At 34.6% G+C, this 16803-nt stretch overlaps 3 protein-coding genes across 11 annotated transcripts; 2 read left to right on the top strand and 1 right to left on the bottom strand.

Moving 5' to 3' along the window:
• The first annotated feature begins 254 nt into the window (after positions 1–254).
• LOC124436405 (serine/threonine-protein phosphatase 4 regulatory subunit 1-like) lies at positions 255–7495 on the top strand. Of its 2 annotated transcripts, none has more exons than XM_046986319.1 (21): positions 255–442; positions 513–566; positions 880–997; positions 1200–1303; positions 1597–1736; positions 1810–1870; positions 1945–2030; positions 2329–2433; positions 2553–2618; positions 2701–2751; positions 2913–3020; positions 3213–3379; positions 3621–4260; positions 4356–4541; positions 4776–4895; positions 4973–5014; positions 5342–5442; positions 5529–5649; positions 5792–5882; positions 6014–6174; positions 6516–6786. In XM_046986319.1, exons 1-20 carry the CDS (start codon positions 355–357, stop codon positions 6151–6153), a joined length of 2589 nt encoding a protein of 862 aa, XP_046842275.1. In that variant the 5' UTR covers positions 255–354; the 3' UTR covers positions 6154–6174; positions 6516–6786. The 2 variants fall into 2 exon arrangements, with proteins under 2 accessions (XP_046842275.1, XP_046842274.1); XM_046986318.1 differs by having other exon boundaries at positions 338–442; positions 5792–5907; positions 6516–7495.
• Positions 7344–9153, bottom strand: LOC124436408 (dual specificity protein phosphatase 22-B-like). Of its 8 annotated transcripts, none has more exons than XM_046986321.1 (9): positions 8975–9153; positions 8865–8909; positions 8750–8783; positions 8517–8599; positions 8398–8447; positions 8272–8316; positions 8167–8196; positions 7916–8090; positions 7344–7819 (listed from the first exon to the last, which is right to left on the bottom strand). In XM_046986321.1, exons 2-9 carry the CDS (start codon positions 8883–8885, stop codon positions 7652–7654), a joined length of 606 nt encoding a protein of 201 aa, XP_046842277.1. In that variant the 5' UTR covers positions 8886–8909; positions 8975–9153; the 3' UTR covers positions 7344–7651. The 8 variants fall into 8 exon arrangements, with proteins under 8 accessions (XP_046842277.1, XP_046842280.1, XP_046842282.1 ...); XM_046986324.1 differs by having other exon boundaries at positions 8993–9094; XM_046986326.1 differs by having other exon boundaries at positions 8865–8906; positions 8993–9056.
• Positions 9154–9156: 3 nt separating this feature from the next.
• On the top strand, positions 9157–16180 carry LOC124436407 (intraflagellar transport protein 88 homolog). The gene is made up of 26 exons (XM_046986320.1): positions 9157–9363; positions 9450–9515; positions 9596–9637; positions 9706–9759; positions 9902–9968; positions 10329–10410; positions 10522–10612; positions 10682–10786; positions 11957–12174; positions 12245–12354; positions 12488–12609; positions 12698–12768; positions 12847–12933; positions 13347–13446; positions 13521–13607; positions 13672–13741; positions 13820–13936; positions 14029–14137; positions 14230–14268; positions 14361–14588; positions 14865–14917; positions 14996–15061; positions 15146–15252; positions 15340–15409; positions 15481–15621; positions 15705–16180. The coding sequence occupies exons 1-26, from the start codon at positions 9280–9282 to the stop codon at positions 15830–15832; spliced, it is 2514 nt and encodes an 837-aa protein (XP_046842276.1). The 5' UTR covers positions 9157–9279; the 3' UTR covers positions 15833–16180.
• Positions 16181–16803: the final 623 nt, after the last annotated feature.

Here is a 16803-nt window from a genome sequence, read left to right as displayed (position 1 = left end):
TTGACTCTTTTGAATTCAATGATGAAATAATGTAAGCTGTGCAATTTGGAATCCAAAAGTTTTTAAAAGAGTACCACACAATCTATTATTCCAAAGGGATGGTGGTGGCTCTGATGATGGCTTTGGAATAATGTCGAAACATGGTGCCATCCAGTAAACTGCTATAGTGGCGAGAATCTCTCGTCCATACTCAGTTTAAAAGAGATTTGACTCGTCTCCAATCCCTGTGGGCTTGGTAGCTCAACAGGTAGAGCGCCGGAGTAGTATCCCGAAGGCGCGAGCTCAAACTCGTCCAAGTCACATGTTTGCCATGTGCATAGTAAAAACCGTGCTAGGATTAATATACAATCTATTATGGTGATGTCTTATTGTACACCGGAAATCACGTGTTCCTGTGTTCACATCACTGCCGGTCGTAAAAACCAAACTACCAAGATGGCGGGTGAGTGCTCAATATTATATTAAACATTCCTATATTGAGATGGTGCATGGCTCTCTCTTTTTTTCTTTAGATATTAAATTTTTGGTCGACGACGACGACAACGCTGAGGAAGAGCAAGAAGACGGTAAGCTACATTCGGCATTGTTTTAATTTCATCAAACATACGATTTTCATTAGTAAGCCTAAAATCACACCGCGAGGTTGAAATAATCCAGTCAGAGTGCGATGTAATTATTATGAAGAAGTAATATTTACGCATTCTTTAGCTCATCTTGATAAAAAGTAACGAGTTCATCTTAAGCTTGTCATAGTAACTGTTCTTGAAATAAAATTTTTTGAGTCAAAAAGATGTGTTTGCGTTTATTCCGATGGCATTTTAATATACTTTTCCAGCGACTAGCTATATCATCACTCACAACGAACCTTCGTTTTCATAGACGGATTGGAGGACGAAACTGACGATAATTCAATGCTGGACAAAGAAATCCCAGAAGAGCTCATCTCTCCATTGACAAAAATGGATCGCTACATGAATAGCGAAATTATTTTCAACAGGTCAATGAGAATTAGTTCAGACGTGTACCTCGATTCTGTCATCTACTTTATTATACATATAAAAAACGTCTAAGAATGTGTTGAATTTTCACATGATCGCACGGAATTAATAATTTCTCAAGCACGTAGTAAGAAAGGAGTTATTTTTATCATCGTGAAGGTGTTCCTAACTGTTTTCTTTAATTTTGTTATTTTTATATAGACGCATGGCTTCTAGATGCGTCCTAGAGTGTTTGCGATCTGTTAAGTCCGATGAAGAATGCTATACTGTCTTACAGGCTATGGTTCGTCTCTCTGATGACATAGGTCTGTGATTGAGTTGTTTTACTTTCAAACTGTCAGATAAATCAATAAATGTTGACAAAATTTACTATAAAATACGCTATGTAGTTTTTTATGTGCAGTATTTCATGTGTTTATCTTTTAATTCACTTTGAAAAGTTTCATTTTATAGCAATTATAAGCAGCCTTGTTATAATAATTATTTTAAGTGCTACTGAAGTGTTTGTTGTTCAACATGGAAGCAGACTGAATTAGTGATGATAAGTGCTATTCAAAAGATGAATCAGTGTTAATATAAATGTGCTTAAATTTTTTAGAGGCTGCAGTTCGTATTGAAGTAATGGAACAAATACCTCATGTTGCAGTTTTATGCGTGGAACATAGAGGCTTACATTTTGCCATTTCACAATATATTTTACCTGTTGTTGTGAGATATCTTACAGATCCTAATAACCAGGTTTTGTAAAGTTACAGATCCTTGCCTTTATGCATATCTTCACAGTTGTCAAAGTTTGATTTTTATTTTTTAGGTACGCAAAACAAGTCAAGCTGCTCTGTTGTTGCTTTTGGAACAGGATGTTATTGAACGAGGTACTTCATAATTAAATGGTTTGTAATTGATTTATTGGAGTTATAAATAGTTTTCTTATTCTTGGTTTTTCTAGTTGAAATTGAGCAGCAGATATGTCCTGTACTAATCCAGTTATGCAGCATAGATAGCACAGATGACTTCAGAACTGAAGCTGTTACTGTAAGTATCCTCTTATCCCACCATTATCCCATGTTACCCAATATGACCTAAGACTGAAGTTGTTGCTATAAGTACATTCTTATCCAACCATTATCCCACCATTATCCCATGTTACCCAATATGACCTAAGACTGAAGTTGTTGCTATAAGTACCTTCTTATCCAACCATTATCCAACCATTATTCCATGTAACCCAATATGACTCAAAAACTACACCTGTTAGGTACTGTAGGTATCATCACGCTCCACAAACGTCTCATGTATCCCAATACTTTAACAAGATATTTGAATTTTTTAGTTAATGAGCAAAATGGCCCCTATGGTTGGCAGAGAAATCACAGAGAGATATTTTCTTGGTCAATTTGATAATCTCTGTTCTGATCCACTGTTTCATGTTCGAAAAGTATGTCTGCCTTAGGTGATATACATATGTAAACAAAACAATCTTTTCTCTTGAAAAACTGGAGGAAGTTTAACTTACATTTATCCCAAGGTTGCACTCCTTTATTTTTTCACTTGCAGGTTTGTGCAGGTAATTTTGGTGAAATATGTGAGGTCGTTGGAAATGAACTTACTGAAAAACGTTTGGTATGTTGATTATGTTTAAATTATAATATAATGATATTATATTTAGTACTATCATGTCATGTAACTTTCTTTTCCTTTTTAGCTTCCAGTTTTCATAAAACTATGTCAAGATGGAGTGTGGGGTGTGAGGAAGGTTGTTGATTTGTTTTTTTTGGGGGGTCTTTGAAAGCTTTCTAAGTTGTAAAATAGAATAGAGAAATGTTAATTGAATGTAGGGAAGGCAGTTAGATTGGAGAATCAACCCAACTTTTCATATCACAATGACACATTTGATCGCTTTGTTTTGATATTTAGGCATGTGCTGAATGCTTTATGAATGTATCTACGGTTGCTTCAAGGGAAGTCAGAAAAAATAGACTTGCGCCATTGTTTATCAATTTGCTGGGAGACAAGTCACGTTGGGTATTGTGTTTGAATTTTTATGTATAAATATACAATATGTATATAAAATTATTTGTAAAAACTATGGAGAAACATTTTGTAACAATAAACATACCTGGGGAACAAATCTTCAAACATTATACTGTATAAATTTATATGTTTGTATATATACATATATATAGAGAGAGATTTCGACAGTTATTTTTTATTCAGGTTCAAATGGCTGCTTACCAAAGCCTTGGTCCTTTTATATCAACATTTGCAGATCCTCGCAACTCTGGTTTTTATGTTGATCAGCATGGAAAACTTTGCAAGTTTGTTATTCCAGATAAGTCTGAGGGAGAGAGCTCATCAGAAGAAACGATTGGTGATGAGAAAAAGTATGTTAAACTCACTTATAAGACAAGATCTTTCTATTTTGATCGGCTGGTGAGGATACATTTTTGTTACCTATAGTGATCCTGTATCTTTATGCAATAACTACAATATTATTTTCCTTTTTTTGTTTCAAACAAAATTTCTGTTAAAAATGTTTCCAGTGTATTGTAAACGTAGTACAACAATGTCTGATTTAAAAATAGTTGATCATTGTTTTCAATCAACAGATTTCTTTTCCAACAGGAATGCAAATGATCTTAGTTTACTGACAGAAAGTAATGGTATTGAAGTAAAAACAACAGACTCTGGATATATGTCACCTCCCGAAGCACATCTCGATGGAGATCTTAATGAAAATCAAACATTTGATTCGCCAGTTGACACAGAAACTTGTATTGACATGAAACCAACCGATGCAATACTAGACACTTACAACTCATTCAACTACTGGCGAACGCCAATACCTTCAATTTTTGATAGTGATGAAGATGAAGATGATGATGATGATAATATATTTGAGGATAGAAATGGTGATATGACAAGTGGTGACTTGAAATCAGAGAGCGATGATATGAGTAGTGATGATTTGAAGATGGAGGTTGATGTTAATAATGACTTCTCTTTGGATAAACCAAATCAGACATCAGATGATCTTCCTGCGGTAAACAATCTTGGTTTATTAGATGTGGATACTGACGATAATGCAAAGGATCTCGTGTGTATTGAAAATGTTGAAGATTCACCAGAACAAATGCAGCCATTACCTGCTGTTTCAAGTTTGAGATTAAATGATGACTACCTACAACCTTACTCATCAAACATTTGTTTTGATGAAGATAGAAGTCAATTATCTAGTCCACCACAATCTCCTTATCATGAACAGGTTTGTATTCATGCAATGATATAATTGTTGTCGTATTTTATTGTTTACATTATGATGAATTAAATGCATCTGCTTTATTATGGTTGTTTTTACAGAAAGTGATTCCTCAACCATTACTTGACCATTTTATATCAATGACTGAACCATCTAAAGCTCAAGCCATTGATACAGATCTTGCTAAGCATTGTGCATTCAGTTTTCCTGCGGTTACACTAACTTTGGGTGCAAGAAATTGGAAATGTTTAAAAGACACATACGAACATCTTTCCTCAGATATGCAGGTGTGATACGCCACTTTTTTATGACTACTGTGTGTTGCGATCCTTTTATTTCTTTGTATTGTTACATATTATTAAAACGAACTGGGAAAATTTGAGAATTTTTTTATGAAATTGACATCAGTCATTTTATTCATAACTCCAGACAATTAAGGATATTAAATAAGAAGTTCGCATGTTGTCACATTTGTGGGTTTTCTATAAGGTATACCATGCGTTTTAAATTGTTTCTTTTAGTGGAAAGTTCGTCGCACTTTGGCATTCTCCATTCACGAACTTTCAGAAATCTTGGGTGCACACATCACTCGGATGGATCTCGTTCCCATTTTCGACAATTTCCTTAAGGATTTGGATGAGGTTTTCTTCTTCATTTCTTGAGTTTTATTTATGATATAATAATTTGCTTTTATGCGTGCGTGGTGTGTTTCCTTTAGGTGCGGATTGGCGTTTTGAAGAATCTTGCAAGATTTGTAAAGGTTAAAGTTGTTGTGAGATATTAGTGTTGTATACATGGCATTAGTGAACGGATGATTTGTCGTGATGGCAAATTTAAATGCTGCCTTCTAAAGCACAATTGCCATGGTAAATGTCAAAGAAATAATCCATAAGTTCGGAAAAGAATTGTTTGGAACTTTTTCTGGCCTTTCACTATGGCAATTCTGCTTTTCGAGACAAAGATTGTTTGGAAATCAATTTTTTTATCTATTGGAAATGTTCCTTATTCTCCACTTTCTCAACAATGTTATCTGAAAAGATACCACATGTAGGAAATGCTTTGATTTTAATGGCTTTTTTCGTTGCAGCTTCTTGCTCCCGACTTAAGAGCTAATTATTTAAAAAACTACACGGATTTTCTTAGCACTGATAACGCACGTAACTGGAGATTTCGCTACGAATTAGCAGAGTATGTATATGGAAATACTTGCCATGCTGCCTCTCTATTGAGGGTGTCGTCTCGAATATTCACTTTAAATTTCTTCATATATTTAGACAGTTAATCATGTTGGTTGATGTCTATCAAGGAGCTGAAGTGAGCGAATTTATTTGTCCTATCGCCTTGTCACTTGGTGCTGATCGCGTAGCTGAAGTGAGATTGATCTCTTATAAATTAGTAAGTATTGTTATTATTCGATGTTCTCAATCAAAGTTTATTCAAGGGACTGGATTGTTGCTCTTATAGCTTGCAAGATACATAGGCAAAAGCTCGTTGGTTTTTTCCACCCAAACTTTACACATCTTTCTCTCCACTTTAGGTCGGTATATTATTACTCAAATTAAACCCGGAGAATAGTTCTGAATTTAGAAAGAAATTTATAGATGAAATTGTTGAACATTATGCATCAAGTGAGCATTGGTTTAGAAGATTATCGTAAGTTATTTTCCACAGAGGAAAGATGTTGTTTTACATAACTTTCAGAAGTCAATTCATGTTTAGCAAGATAACCATGGACACATATTCGTTTAATGTTTCTTAGATACTGTCAATTATGCGAGGTGCTGCTCGAAGAAGATTTCATCACAGCTGAGAAATTTGCCATCGACTTTCTACCGTATCTTCTTTCGTACCAAACGGACGAGATCGTCAACGTTAAACTTGCGTTATCGCGGACCTTAACGCGTGCTGTTATGGTTACAGGTAGGAAAGATGCCTTCGCGTATTTTCTATTTAGGAATGACAATCTTCATTGCATTCTTTAAATTGTCAGTTTTTTCTAAATAAGAAACCAGTCGTCATCCCTTGCGTTAACATTTTTAAACGTATTAAGGGGATTTAGTCTAATTCTACGATATAAAACACACACTAGTTTCAATTAACGATGTATTTTGACGTCACTGTAACATACCAGCAAATGATAAGTTAAATGATTATTACTGTGAAGAGGAAAGCCGTTTTACAATACGGCATTTTACGATAGTCAATATTGTAACTATCGTGACATTAAAATATCGCTAATATGTTCTATTTTACTTGACAAGATTACTTTTGTCGCCCGGAATGTAAAGATAGTGAAAAAGTTTTGGAGGCTATTGAACGTCTTCAATCGGACAACGATCGTGATGTACGGTACTTCGCAGGCCGTGATGAAGAGGTTCCCTATGAAGGCCGACGATATAGCGATGATGAGAGATACATAAAACATGCGACAAGCCATGAATCTCTTGAACAAATTGGTCAGTCACCTTTGGAAGATAAGTCGGCTGAAGAGCAGCTTAGAGCAAAGTTGTCGTCCGTAGAGACAAGCGAGACAAGGTTCCAGGAAGATATAGATGCTGAACAAGTGGTAGAAGAAGATGCTGGATTGAAAACTGAAAATGTTGAGGAAATTGATGGTCTTGATGAACAATTTGATGATCAAGAAGTAAAGAGTGAACCAGGTTGTGTCCTAAATGAGGTTGTTAAGGATGTAGTGGGAAAATGTAATGAAGAAAAACCTCAGGATATACAACATTTGGTGGTGACAGAAGAAGGCCAGGAGAAAAATATGGTTGTTGGGCTGGAACTGTAAAGTAGAACATCCTGATGGCAGCATCAATATTGTAGTTCAACCATTGTGGTATTCTATCCCACATTCATGTTGTACCATTCTCTGCTGAAGTATATTCATCTAAATGCTTACAAATCTCTTACCTAGTGCTGTAATTGGTGAAATTTTCATTCTTAATCTATCGTTCAAAAACAGACAAAATTGATGAACAGAAAGCAATTGATATTTTAAACATGGCATTTTGTGAGAAATGTTCCAACACTTAATGATGTACTATTAGCACAGGCCAGCACTATTAGCCAATAATACCACACATAAATTCATTATTGATACACACTTTATTAAGTAAATGAAAAATCTTTCACACTGAGGACAAATGATTAATTTATTCTACATTTTCTTGCTGAAAGTACATGATTGTAAAATATGGAAATTTAAGTAAAATTACATTACATGTCTTATGAGTTTTAAGTATGGTGTACTAGCCAAAACAATGAAAAACTATCAACATGGTTTAACTTTCTCTCTTTAAAATTTTATGTCGCTACGATTGGATACATTAGTGTTGTTCAATTTTATTTAACTACTAACTTCCCTAGTTATCATTTCATGTACACCATGGTCTTGTTAGCTATCTGAAGAACTGTCACAATACTTAGCTGCAACTGTGATTGCTTCATCATACATTTGATATCGATTTGGCTCTTGTTCTGCAGTAGTCTGGATCACTTGCTGTAAGTAATTTTCATCATCAAAAGAACCAACTTTGAAATCATGTTTTAACTTTCTCTTCAGCTGAGTGTAAGACAGATACATTAATTAGTAGTGTGCAGTTGAGCATCCTTGGTTGTCTAAATTTCAAGATCAAAATTACAATCATACAACACTTACTGCAATCAGTTCACTTGACTTTCCAAACTCATTTAACTGTCTTTTGAAACCTGGATTGGGTTCAACAATTGCCCTTTTACACTTTATTCCTTTCAGTATTTCTGTCCAGTTCATATTTGTGACTGCCATTATATAAGCTATAGTTAGTGTTGTAGAGCGTGATATTCCTGCCCAACTGAATGGAAAACATAATCAAGATTAGGAATTTATCAACAGGATTTATAGCTTTTATGATGAAAAGTTTATCCTACCAGTGTACTAGTACATTTCCTCCTTCACATCTAAAAGGAAATGCAATGTTTTAATTCGAAAAAATGCTCTAAACCAAAGTGAACACACTATGTAGAAATCAGCACCTTGCTTTATGGATGAACAATGTGCTTGCTTCAAAATATGGTGTTCTGAAAAAGAAACAATGCTCATGGTGTGAAAATTTCAATCATCGTACAACATCATTGATCATTAGAACTGCCATCACTCACAAATCCTGACCAGGGAAATCTGCAACTGAAATACAATGATATTCATAACCCTAAAAAAGATCTTTGTTATAATGAATTTCTACAGTCAAAACCTATAGCTTATATAAAATAGTGTGAACCTTTAAAGTCTCTTTAGCACTTTCATGGGCAGACACTATATGGGTGATATTGTTTTGTTCTAGTTGAGTTTTGTCTTGTGAGTCTAGTGAAAAGAAGTACAAAGTACATTAAAATATCATTTTGGTACTTGGTTATACGATGACAAAGAATGCAGGATAACAAAGCTAGCTAAAAAGTGATAGTACACTATCAAATTCAAATGTATAAATATATACCTTTGAAATGTTAGTACCTTTATAATTTCCAATGTATAAACCAGGTAAGACCTTAATATGGTCAGAAACATAAGACAATCGCTTGAATTCAATATATATGGTGGTTTATACATTCGAGAGAGTCTTTATTACCTTATCCATGCCATTTCCCATTCTTAGTCTTTTCTTTTGACACTACTAACAACAATTACGCAAAACTTTAATTTTGAAATTCAACACTTTATGTAAGTATATTTTTATGCATACGAGTTTTTTCTCACGTGATTGTTCGTCGACTTTTTTTAATTCGTCGTATGTGAAAAGAATTGTTTGAGAAAAATACTCAAGGAAGCTGGTAATTTATCGTTTACATAATAGCAGGCTACGAGCAACTATAAATATTTATGCTTTATAGCAAATTACACAAGTTCACTTTGTCGACATTTTCTTTACATGAATCTCGCAATGCATTGTGGTATATTGTTATGGCTGATATGGCAACAAGAACATCGATATGTCAAATAGAAATATAATTTTATTTTACTTATATTAAAACCCGTTAAAAGAAATGCTTTCGTCTGTCCATCTTGTCGGAGACGATGAAGGGGATATATATGATTTCAATGATGAAAATCCTGCTTTTGACTTTAAGGTATAGCAAAATACTGATTTAATATTGACGTCATGTATTCAATGTCCATTCACTCAATGAAAAGAATTTCTTTGCATTGATAAAAGAATCTCGAAGAAGATGAAGAATTTCAGCAGGCGGTCAAAACAAGCCACGGACAAAGACCTGGAGTTGTAAGTATTTATTCCCTAAGACAAAATTGTTCATCGAACATTATTCTATTCAGTTGGCATTGAGAGTCGTCCTTTTATAGAAAACTGGTGTCGCAGGATTTCGTATGGGAACTTCATCTGGAGTAAGCTCTTTAATGATTGCATATTGCATAATACACAGAAAATAGCTTGGATAATTTTTATTTATCAGAAGCGAGGATTTCTTGGTTCATCAAGTGGTCGTCCGGCAACAGGATTTGCCATAGTATGTCAGTCAATACGTACATTTTAATTTTTTTCTCTACTTTTATATATATATATTTCAAATAAAGTTTCAATGTCTATGAAATGTTTTGATGGTAGAAAAGTGTTTGATGGCATAAAAACATTGAAACCATTTGATTTAGGATGCAAATCAAGCTCGACCAATGACTGCTGTCCGTGGAGCTGGTTATTCATCCGCAGGAAATCGATGTAAGCTGACTGACTTCACTATGTTCTTGGTTTATAATGTTACATGGCATGTCTCAAAACATTGTAAAAACACAGATTTATGTAAGCATATCAAAGTTGTTTAATGCAATGATAGACCTTATCCAATTGAATCCAGTCATATTGTAGATAGTGGCTTGTCAATATCTGAAGCTAACTTGGATTACATCAAAGACTGTTTAATTTATGCAGCATAGTTATTTGATATGCATGCATAAATCTGTGCAGTCCATTTTTTTGAGACACACTTTAGTGTAACATGATCAAATGCTATATGAAATTTTCATTATTTTTTCTATGTTCAATACAGCTTCATGTATTTTTATAATTTTTTTATTCTAGCTGCTGCTGGAAATGCATTTGATCCATTCAATCAAGGCGTTAAGGGTCCTGCACCTCCTCTAGAAAAGAAGGCCGAAGACAGGTAGAGATACGTATGTCATAGCCATGCATAGGGAATAAATTGTTTTGAATTGTTATATGGAATTATCTCCTATAAATGATCACAAACTACAATAATTTGTTAAATAAACAGTCCAGAAGAAAAGGTCAAGCAAATGGAAAGGAAAGTAAATGAATTGATTGAAGAAAGTTGTATTTCGTGTGGCTGTGGGGAACTGGAACTAGTAAGGGTTTCATGACGTCATCTATCTTTAAGATTATCATTGATACGTGTTCTCATATTTCAATGTTAGGCTTTAGAGAAAGCGAAAGATGCAGGACGTAAAGAGCGTGCATTGTGTCGTCAACGTGAACAAACATCTGTAAATGATCAAATAAATCTTGATCTTACATATTCAGTAAGTAATGTTTAGTTAATGGTTTGAACACGGGAGTATTGTTACATGTTTGTAGATGGAGATAGTTCAGATTTTTGGAGTCTTGATATTTTGCAAATACCTGGGCAAGTTAGCCCTAAATCAAAACTAGTTGGTTAGTGCAAGAACTATGAAGTTGAACGGTTGGTCAAGTGGAGATTGCGCAGATTTTTAGTCTTATTGTCATGTTGTTTGTCTTCTTCAGTTAGTTTTAACAAATGCATTGTTAAATTCTTTACCTTAATGATCGTTACAGGCTTGGCCTGCTCCTTACAATACTTAAAAGTAAAATATCCTATACACAACCATAGACATTACACCTTGGACTTAAAAGTAAAGTAGCCTATACACAACCATAGACATTACACCTTGGACTTAAAAGTAAAGTAGCCTATACACAACCATAGACATTACATCTTGGACAAAATAAAATTGCTTGATGTAAATCGTAGAAAACAAAACAAAAAGTGGTTATTTCGACTAAAACTCTTGCTAGGTTTTGTTAAAAATGTTTTTATTTACATCGAAATCAATGGACGTTCACCTCATGATACATGAATTAAAATGAAATGGGAGTTCTTTGAGGAAATGAAATATACGTATGAAACATTTTATGATTGATTCAAATTACGAGTCGAAAGGCAGTGTTTATCTTGAACTTTGCATTATCCTTGGATCCCTAGATGTATAGCTGCCATCCTTGGATCCTTAGTTGTATAGCTGCTATCCTTGGATCCCTAGATGTATAGCTGCCATCCTTGGATCCTTAATTGTATAGTTGCTGTCCTTGGATCCCTAGATGTATAGCTGCTATCCTTGGATCCCTAGTTGTATAGTTGCTGTCCTTGGATCCCTAGTTGTATAGCTGCTATCCTTGGATCCCTAGTTGTATAGTTGCTGTCCTTGGATCCCTAGTTGTATAGCTGCTATCCTTGGATCCCTAGTTGTATAGTTGCTGTCCTTGGATCCCTAGATGTATAGCTGCTATCCTTAGATCCCTAGTTGTATAGCTGCTATCCTTGGATCTCTAGTTGTATTACTGCGGTTGCAGATTAGCTGCTGAAAGGCTTTCGGATCTCCAGTATTTTTTGCTGTGCCTACAGGAAGCCATTGTGTAACTTTTTTTAAAAAAATGTATATTGTTCATCGCAGGTTCTTTTCAATTTGGCCGACATGTACCATAAAAATCAAATGTACTCCGAAGCTCTCAATACGTATCAAGTAATTGTGAAGAATAAAATGTTCAGTAATGCTGGCCGTCTTCGCGTCAATATGGGAAATATACATTATGAACAGGGGAAACTACCTCAGGCTATTAAACATTATAGAATGGCGTTGGATCAAGTTCCCATCACTCATAAGGAGATGAGGTTATGTTTATTTAATCAATCGTAGTTGAAAATTTTCCTCTTGTTTTACATAAATTGTCGTTCGTTTTAGGATTAAGATTATGCAAAATATTGGTGTGGCGTTTGTTGAACTAAGTCAGTACAATGACGCTGTGACGTCATTTGAGCAAGTTATGAGTGAAAGTCCATCTTTAAGTTCAGGTATCATGGGAATGATTTTGTCGAATGGAGGATATCCACAGCATTTCCTTGAAGCCACGAACTTAGTGTTATGTTGTTATTAACTGGCTTAGATATATGTTACAATTTCTGATGAGTTTTGTTTTTTTCTTAGCCATGAACTTAGTATTATGTTACCATGCTCTGGGTGATCGAGAGAAAATGAAAAAGACATTTCAAAAGATGCTTCACATAGAGCTTAACATTGACGACGAGGAGAAATACTCCACTAATGGGGTGAGGATTTGTATTAACCATTTCTCTTCTGACTTTGTGTAAAAGTTTGTAGTTTTTAATGAAAGTTTTTTTGTGTACTGTTTGCAAGGACGACCCTCAACATGCTCTTGTGTTGGAGATTATTAGAAATGATAAACTAAGACAATGGGAAAGAGAAAGGTATGAACAGTTTGTGTAGAAAAAACAATTTGTGTATGTGAAAATGTATCAATGATCACGGTACCATTTTATTTCCAGGAAATCAAATGCTGAAAAGTTTATTGCGTCTTGTGCTAAGCTTATTGCGCCTGCAATTGAATCGACATTTGCTGCAGGTTTTGATTGGTAAGTTTTATAAGTAGTCATGTAACGTTTGCTGCAGGTTTTGATTGGTAAGTTGTATAAGTAGTCATGTGACGTTTGCTGCAGGTTTTAATTGGTTAGTTGTATAAGTAGTCATGTGACGTTTGCTGCAGGTTTTAATTGGTAAGTTGTATAAGTAGTCATGTGACGTTTGCTGCAGGTTTTAATTGGTTAGTTGTATAAGTAGTCATGTGACGTTTGCTGCAGGTTTTAATTGGTTAGTTGTATAAGTAGTCATGTGACGTTTGCTGCAGGTTTTGATTGGTTAGTTGTATAAGTAGTCATGTGACCTTTTGTGCAGGTTTTGATTGGTTAGTTGTATAAGTGGCCACGTGTTAGAGTTTTCTGTTCAAAGATTTTGTGATGAACTAGTAGATATGTATATTTTTTCTAAGGTGTATAGATTGTGTGAAAGCCTCACCGTATCTAGAGCTGGCGAATGAACTGGAGATTACTAAAGCTATTACCTTTTTGAAGGAAAAAGATTTCAATAAAGTAACAAAAAAAGCTGCTTTTGCTTGTCTTTTAGTGTAATGCTATGATTCATTTATGAAAGTTCAATTTTCAAGGCTGTTGAAACGTTGAAAGGATTTGAGAAAAAAGATTCCAAAATGCAATCAACTGCCGCAACAAATTTGTCGTTCATGTATTTCCTGGTAAGACTCGTTATCATTACGTATAGTACATTAAACATTACAGTTTCTAATTTTATGTCTTTAGCAAGGAGAACTTTCACAAGCTGAAAAATACGCTGACATGGCCATCACCGTCGACAGATACAACCCATTAGGTCAATAAGACTGCGTTTAATTCATTATCTCCTCGTTATCACGGGGAACTGTACGCGAATCATGGATTCTGATTCTAGGTTTGGTGAACAGAGGGAACTGTTACTATCGTCAAGGAAATTTGATGAAAGCGAAGGAATATTACCAGGAAGCGTTGAATGTGGAAGCATCGTGTACTGATGCTCTTTATAATATTGGTTGGTTGTTCATTTTGAACTGAATGAGTTTCTTCTTAAATCCTGTTTAATGTTCACTGGTTTAGTTTGAGTTGTTGATTTGCTCTCTACAGGCTTAGTTTATAAAAAAATGGAGAACTATGAAGACGCCTTGGATTGTTTTTTAAAGTTGCATGCAATTTTACGAAATAATGCTCAAGTTATTTGGCAAATAGCAAACTTGTATCCTTCGCAAAATTTGTAGCACCTTTTGTTTTTGATTTTCAACTTGTTTTTTTCAAATGATCGTTCGTTAACATATGGAAATAATGTAGATATGAAATACTTGAATATGTTGACCAAGCAACTGAATGGTAACGGTATTTTATTAATTATTTTTCTTCATCAACACCAACATGATCAACGTGAAAACATTGACATCATATTAAAATGACGTATATTTCAGGTATATCCAGTTGGTATCTTTGGTACCAACTGATCCGTCTGCGTTGGCTAAACTTGGCGAGATATACGATGAACAAGGGGATAAATCACAGGCATTTCAATATCATTACGAGGCCTTTCGTTACTTTCCTTCCAGTATTGATATCATCTCTTGGCTTGGTGCTTACTATATCGACTCGCAATTTTGTGAAAAAGCCATTCAGTATTTTGAGCGAGCGTCAATCATTGAGTAAGCATGTTGTATTTGTTCATCACATATTGTATCCTGTTGTATACGTTCATCATATATTGTATCCTGTTGTATACGTTCATCATATATTGTATCCTGTTGTATACGTTCATCACATATTGTATCCTGTTGTATACGTTCATCATATATTATATCCTTTTGTATACGTTCATCATATATTACATCCTGTTGTATACATTCATTATGGATGGTCATAGATTTTTACTTTTTTCCGTGAAACAAAAAGGAAATTTCTTTTTGTCGTCTTTCTTTCAGACCAACGAAGGTAAAATGGCAGCTAATGATTGCTAGTTGTCATCGAAGAAGCGGTGAGATTGTCGTCATCATTATTTATTTCAATGAACATTATTATTAACATAAATTATATTTACAATAATCAACGATAGGTAATTATCAGCAAGCTTTAGAGACGTATAAATCAATACACCGAAAATTCCCCGAAAATATCGAATGTAAGTTGCTGTCACAAGTATTTCAAGGAGTTTTATTATGTCTGTTTGTGTACAAATATTCACCAACTATGTGTTTCCACAAAGGCTTAAAGTTCTTAGTAAGAATCTGTACCGATCTGGACCTTAACGATGTTCAGGAGTACGCTCAGAAATTGGCGAGAGCTGAAAAGGCTAAAGAATTAAAAGAAAAGGTTTAACGTGACTTGGAAACATCCTGTCCATATAGAATATACGTCTCCATCATCATCATCACATAATTTATAAATCAATATTTTTAGCGTGTTCTTAGTGGTGGTAAAGTGAACAAAAGACATAGTATCTCATCTCGTCAAAATAGTGCTGGCAGCGGTAAAGTATCAATTATTTGTTGGCTGTTTCTGCCTTCGATGTGTAAAAGTTTCTCGTTGTTGTTTTTGTAGACACAAATCGTGTGAATAGTGGTCAGGAAAAAAATAGAAAGAATCTTTCTGCTGCTAACAATCAAAGAATGAAAGCTCCATCGACATTTTCTGACACATCTGAACCCGAACCTTTTGCTGTTGCATCCCCCAAAAATATCGGTTTGTTTTTATATAACAAGATATAATATTCTATATTATGTTTTGTTGATAGCAGATTTTTGTCTCCTCTATACTTCATGTAGACGCATCATACGTCGATCCTCTCGGTGATGCGCCTCCACGACCGAAGACGGCGGCAAGACGTAATCAAGTAGCCACAGAAGACGAATTTGGAGATGAGGAGCTTGGAGATGATCTTTTGCCTGATTAGACCATAGAAATAGAATACAATCTTTAACACAAGATGATAAGTATCGTGAAACATAACGGTGGTCGAATTTGTTCATGTTCAATTCATTCACAAATGAATTGAGAAAGTCTAGCTTGTGATCTTAACAAGCGATATCATTGAATTGAATGATTTTTCTTCAGCAATCCAACTTTCATGCTCATAGTAACTGAAAATATTTAATTGCGTTGGAAATGCCTTGGGGCGCATTTCTTATGTTTTGTAAAAAGGGACAGCTTATTTGCTTCTATTAAATATCGCATTTTTAGTCGTGAATCAATTCATGAATAATTGTGTTGGTAATAAATAGATATTCACTTTGAGTAAAAAGGAATGCAATGACGAAACCATGGAAGAATCCCTATTCAACGAAAGCAATGAAAATGTGCATTATAACCCTGTTGTCTTTTTCACTTTAACTACTTATAGAGAAAAACAGCGAATCTTGTGGATGTTCTTTAGGGTCCACGTTCTCACTAGTAAAGTTGTATTCTTGTTTTATGTCCGTGCTACATAACTAAAACAGAAAAATCTAGTTCTGCGACGAGAGGTTTCTCAACAAGTATGGCAACTCATGGATGAATAACGTTTAAAGTTTACCAAGATAAACAAAAAGAATGATAGCACAGCGCTATAACCAACAACTACAAACAATAACGACCTTATCTAACAACATTTGAGAAATTAACCTTCCACTCCTCAAATGTTGTTAGATAAGGTCGTTATTGTTTGTAGTTGTTGGTTTTAGCGTTGTGCTATCATTCTTTTTGTTTAATAACATTCCAACTATTTTACCAAGATAGTCATATTTCCTGACCATTCTTGCCTTTATATTGCCGTATAGGGTCACCAGCAATGAACAACCAAAGAAAAACCTTTTTGAATCTCGTCATCAACCTCTGCAATCTTGCCTTTCTTTGTAGATGAAGATGAAGATGAAAGATTCGCCAGAT

This window comes from Xenia sp. Carnegie-2017, unplaced genomic scaffold, assembly GCF_021976095.1.
Source record: "Xenia sp. Carnegie-2017 unplaced genomic scaffold, XeniaSp_v1 HiC_scaffold_16, whole genome shotgun sequence".
Classification (NCBI taxonomy): Eukaryota; Metazoa; Cnidaria; class Anthozoa; order Malacalcyonacea; family Xeniidae; genus Xenia; species Xenia sp. Carnegie-2017.
This window is presented reverse-complemented; position numbering and strand designations above follow the sequence as displayed.

What these genes read in the sequence shown, in the direction of transcription:
- LOC124436405 (XM_046986318.1), top strand. Translation starts at nt 355, where the DNA reads ATGGTGATGTCTTATTGTACACCGGAAATCACGTGTTCCTGTGTTCAC. An exon ending in CCAAACTACCAAGATGGCGG is followed by an intron (nt 443 to 512) that starts GTGAGTGCTCAA and finishes TTTTTTCTTTAG; the next exon opens with ATATTAAATTTTTGGTCGAC. An exon ending in ATCTTTCCTCAGATATGCAG is followed by an intron (nt 4,542 to 4,775) that starts GTGTGATACGCC and finishes TGTTTCTTTTAG; the next exon opens with TGGAAAGTTCGTCGCACTTT.
- LOC124436408 (XM_046986321.1), bottom strand. Translation starts at nt 8,885, where the DNA reads ATGGGAAATGGCATGGATAAG. An exon ending in GGAAATGTACTAGTACACTG is followed by an intron (nt 8,091 to 8,166) that starts GTAGGATAAACT and finishes TTTTCCATTCAG; the next exon opens with TTGGGCAGGAATATCACGCT. An exon ending in AGTCAAGTGAACTGATTGCA is followed by an intron (nt 7,820 to 7,915) that starts GTAAGTGTTGTA and finishes TCTTACACTCAG; the next exon opens with CTGAAGAGAAAGTTAAAACA.
- LOC124436407 (XM_046986320.1), top strand. Translation starts at nt 9,280, where the DNA reads ATGCTTTCGTCTGTCCATCTTGTCGGAGACGATGAAGGGGATATATAT. An exon ending in CGACAGATACAACCCATTAG is followed by an intron (nt 13,742 to 13,819) that starts GTCAATAAGACT and finishes TTCTGATTCTAG; the next exon opens with GTTTGGTGAACAGAGGGAAC. An exon ending in GAGCGAGCGTCAATCATTGA is followed by an intron (nt 14,589 to 14,864) that starts GTAAGCATGTTG and finishes TCTTTCTTTCAG; the next exon opens with ACCAACGAAGGTAAAATGGC.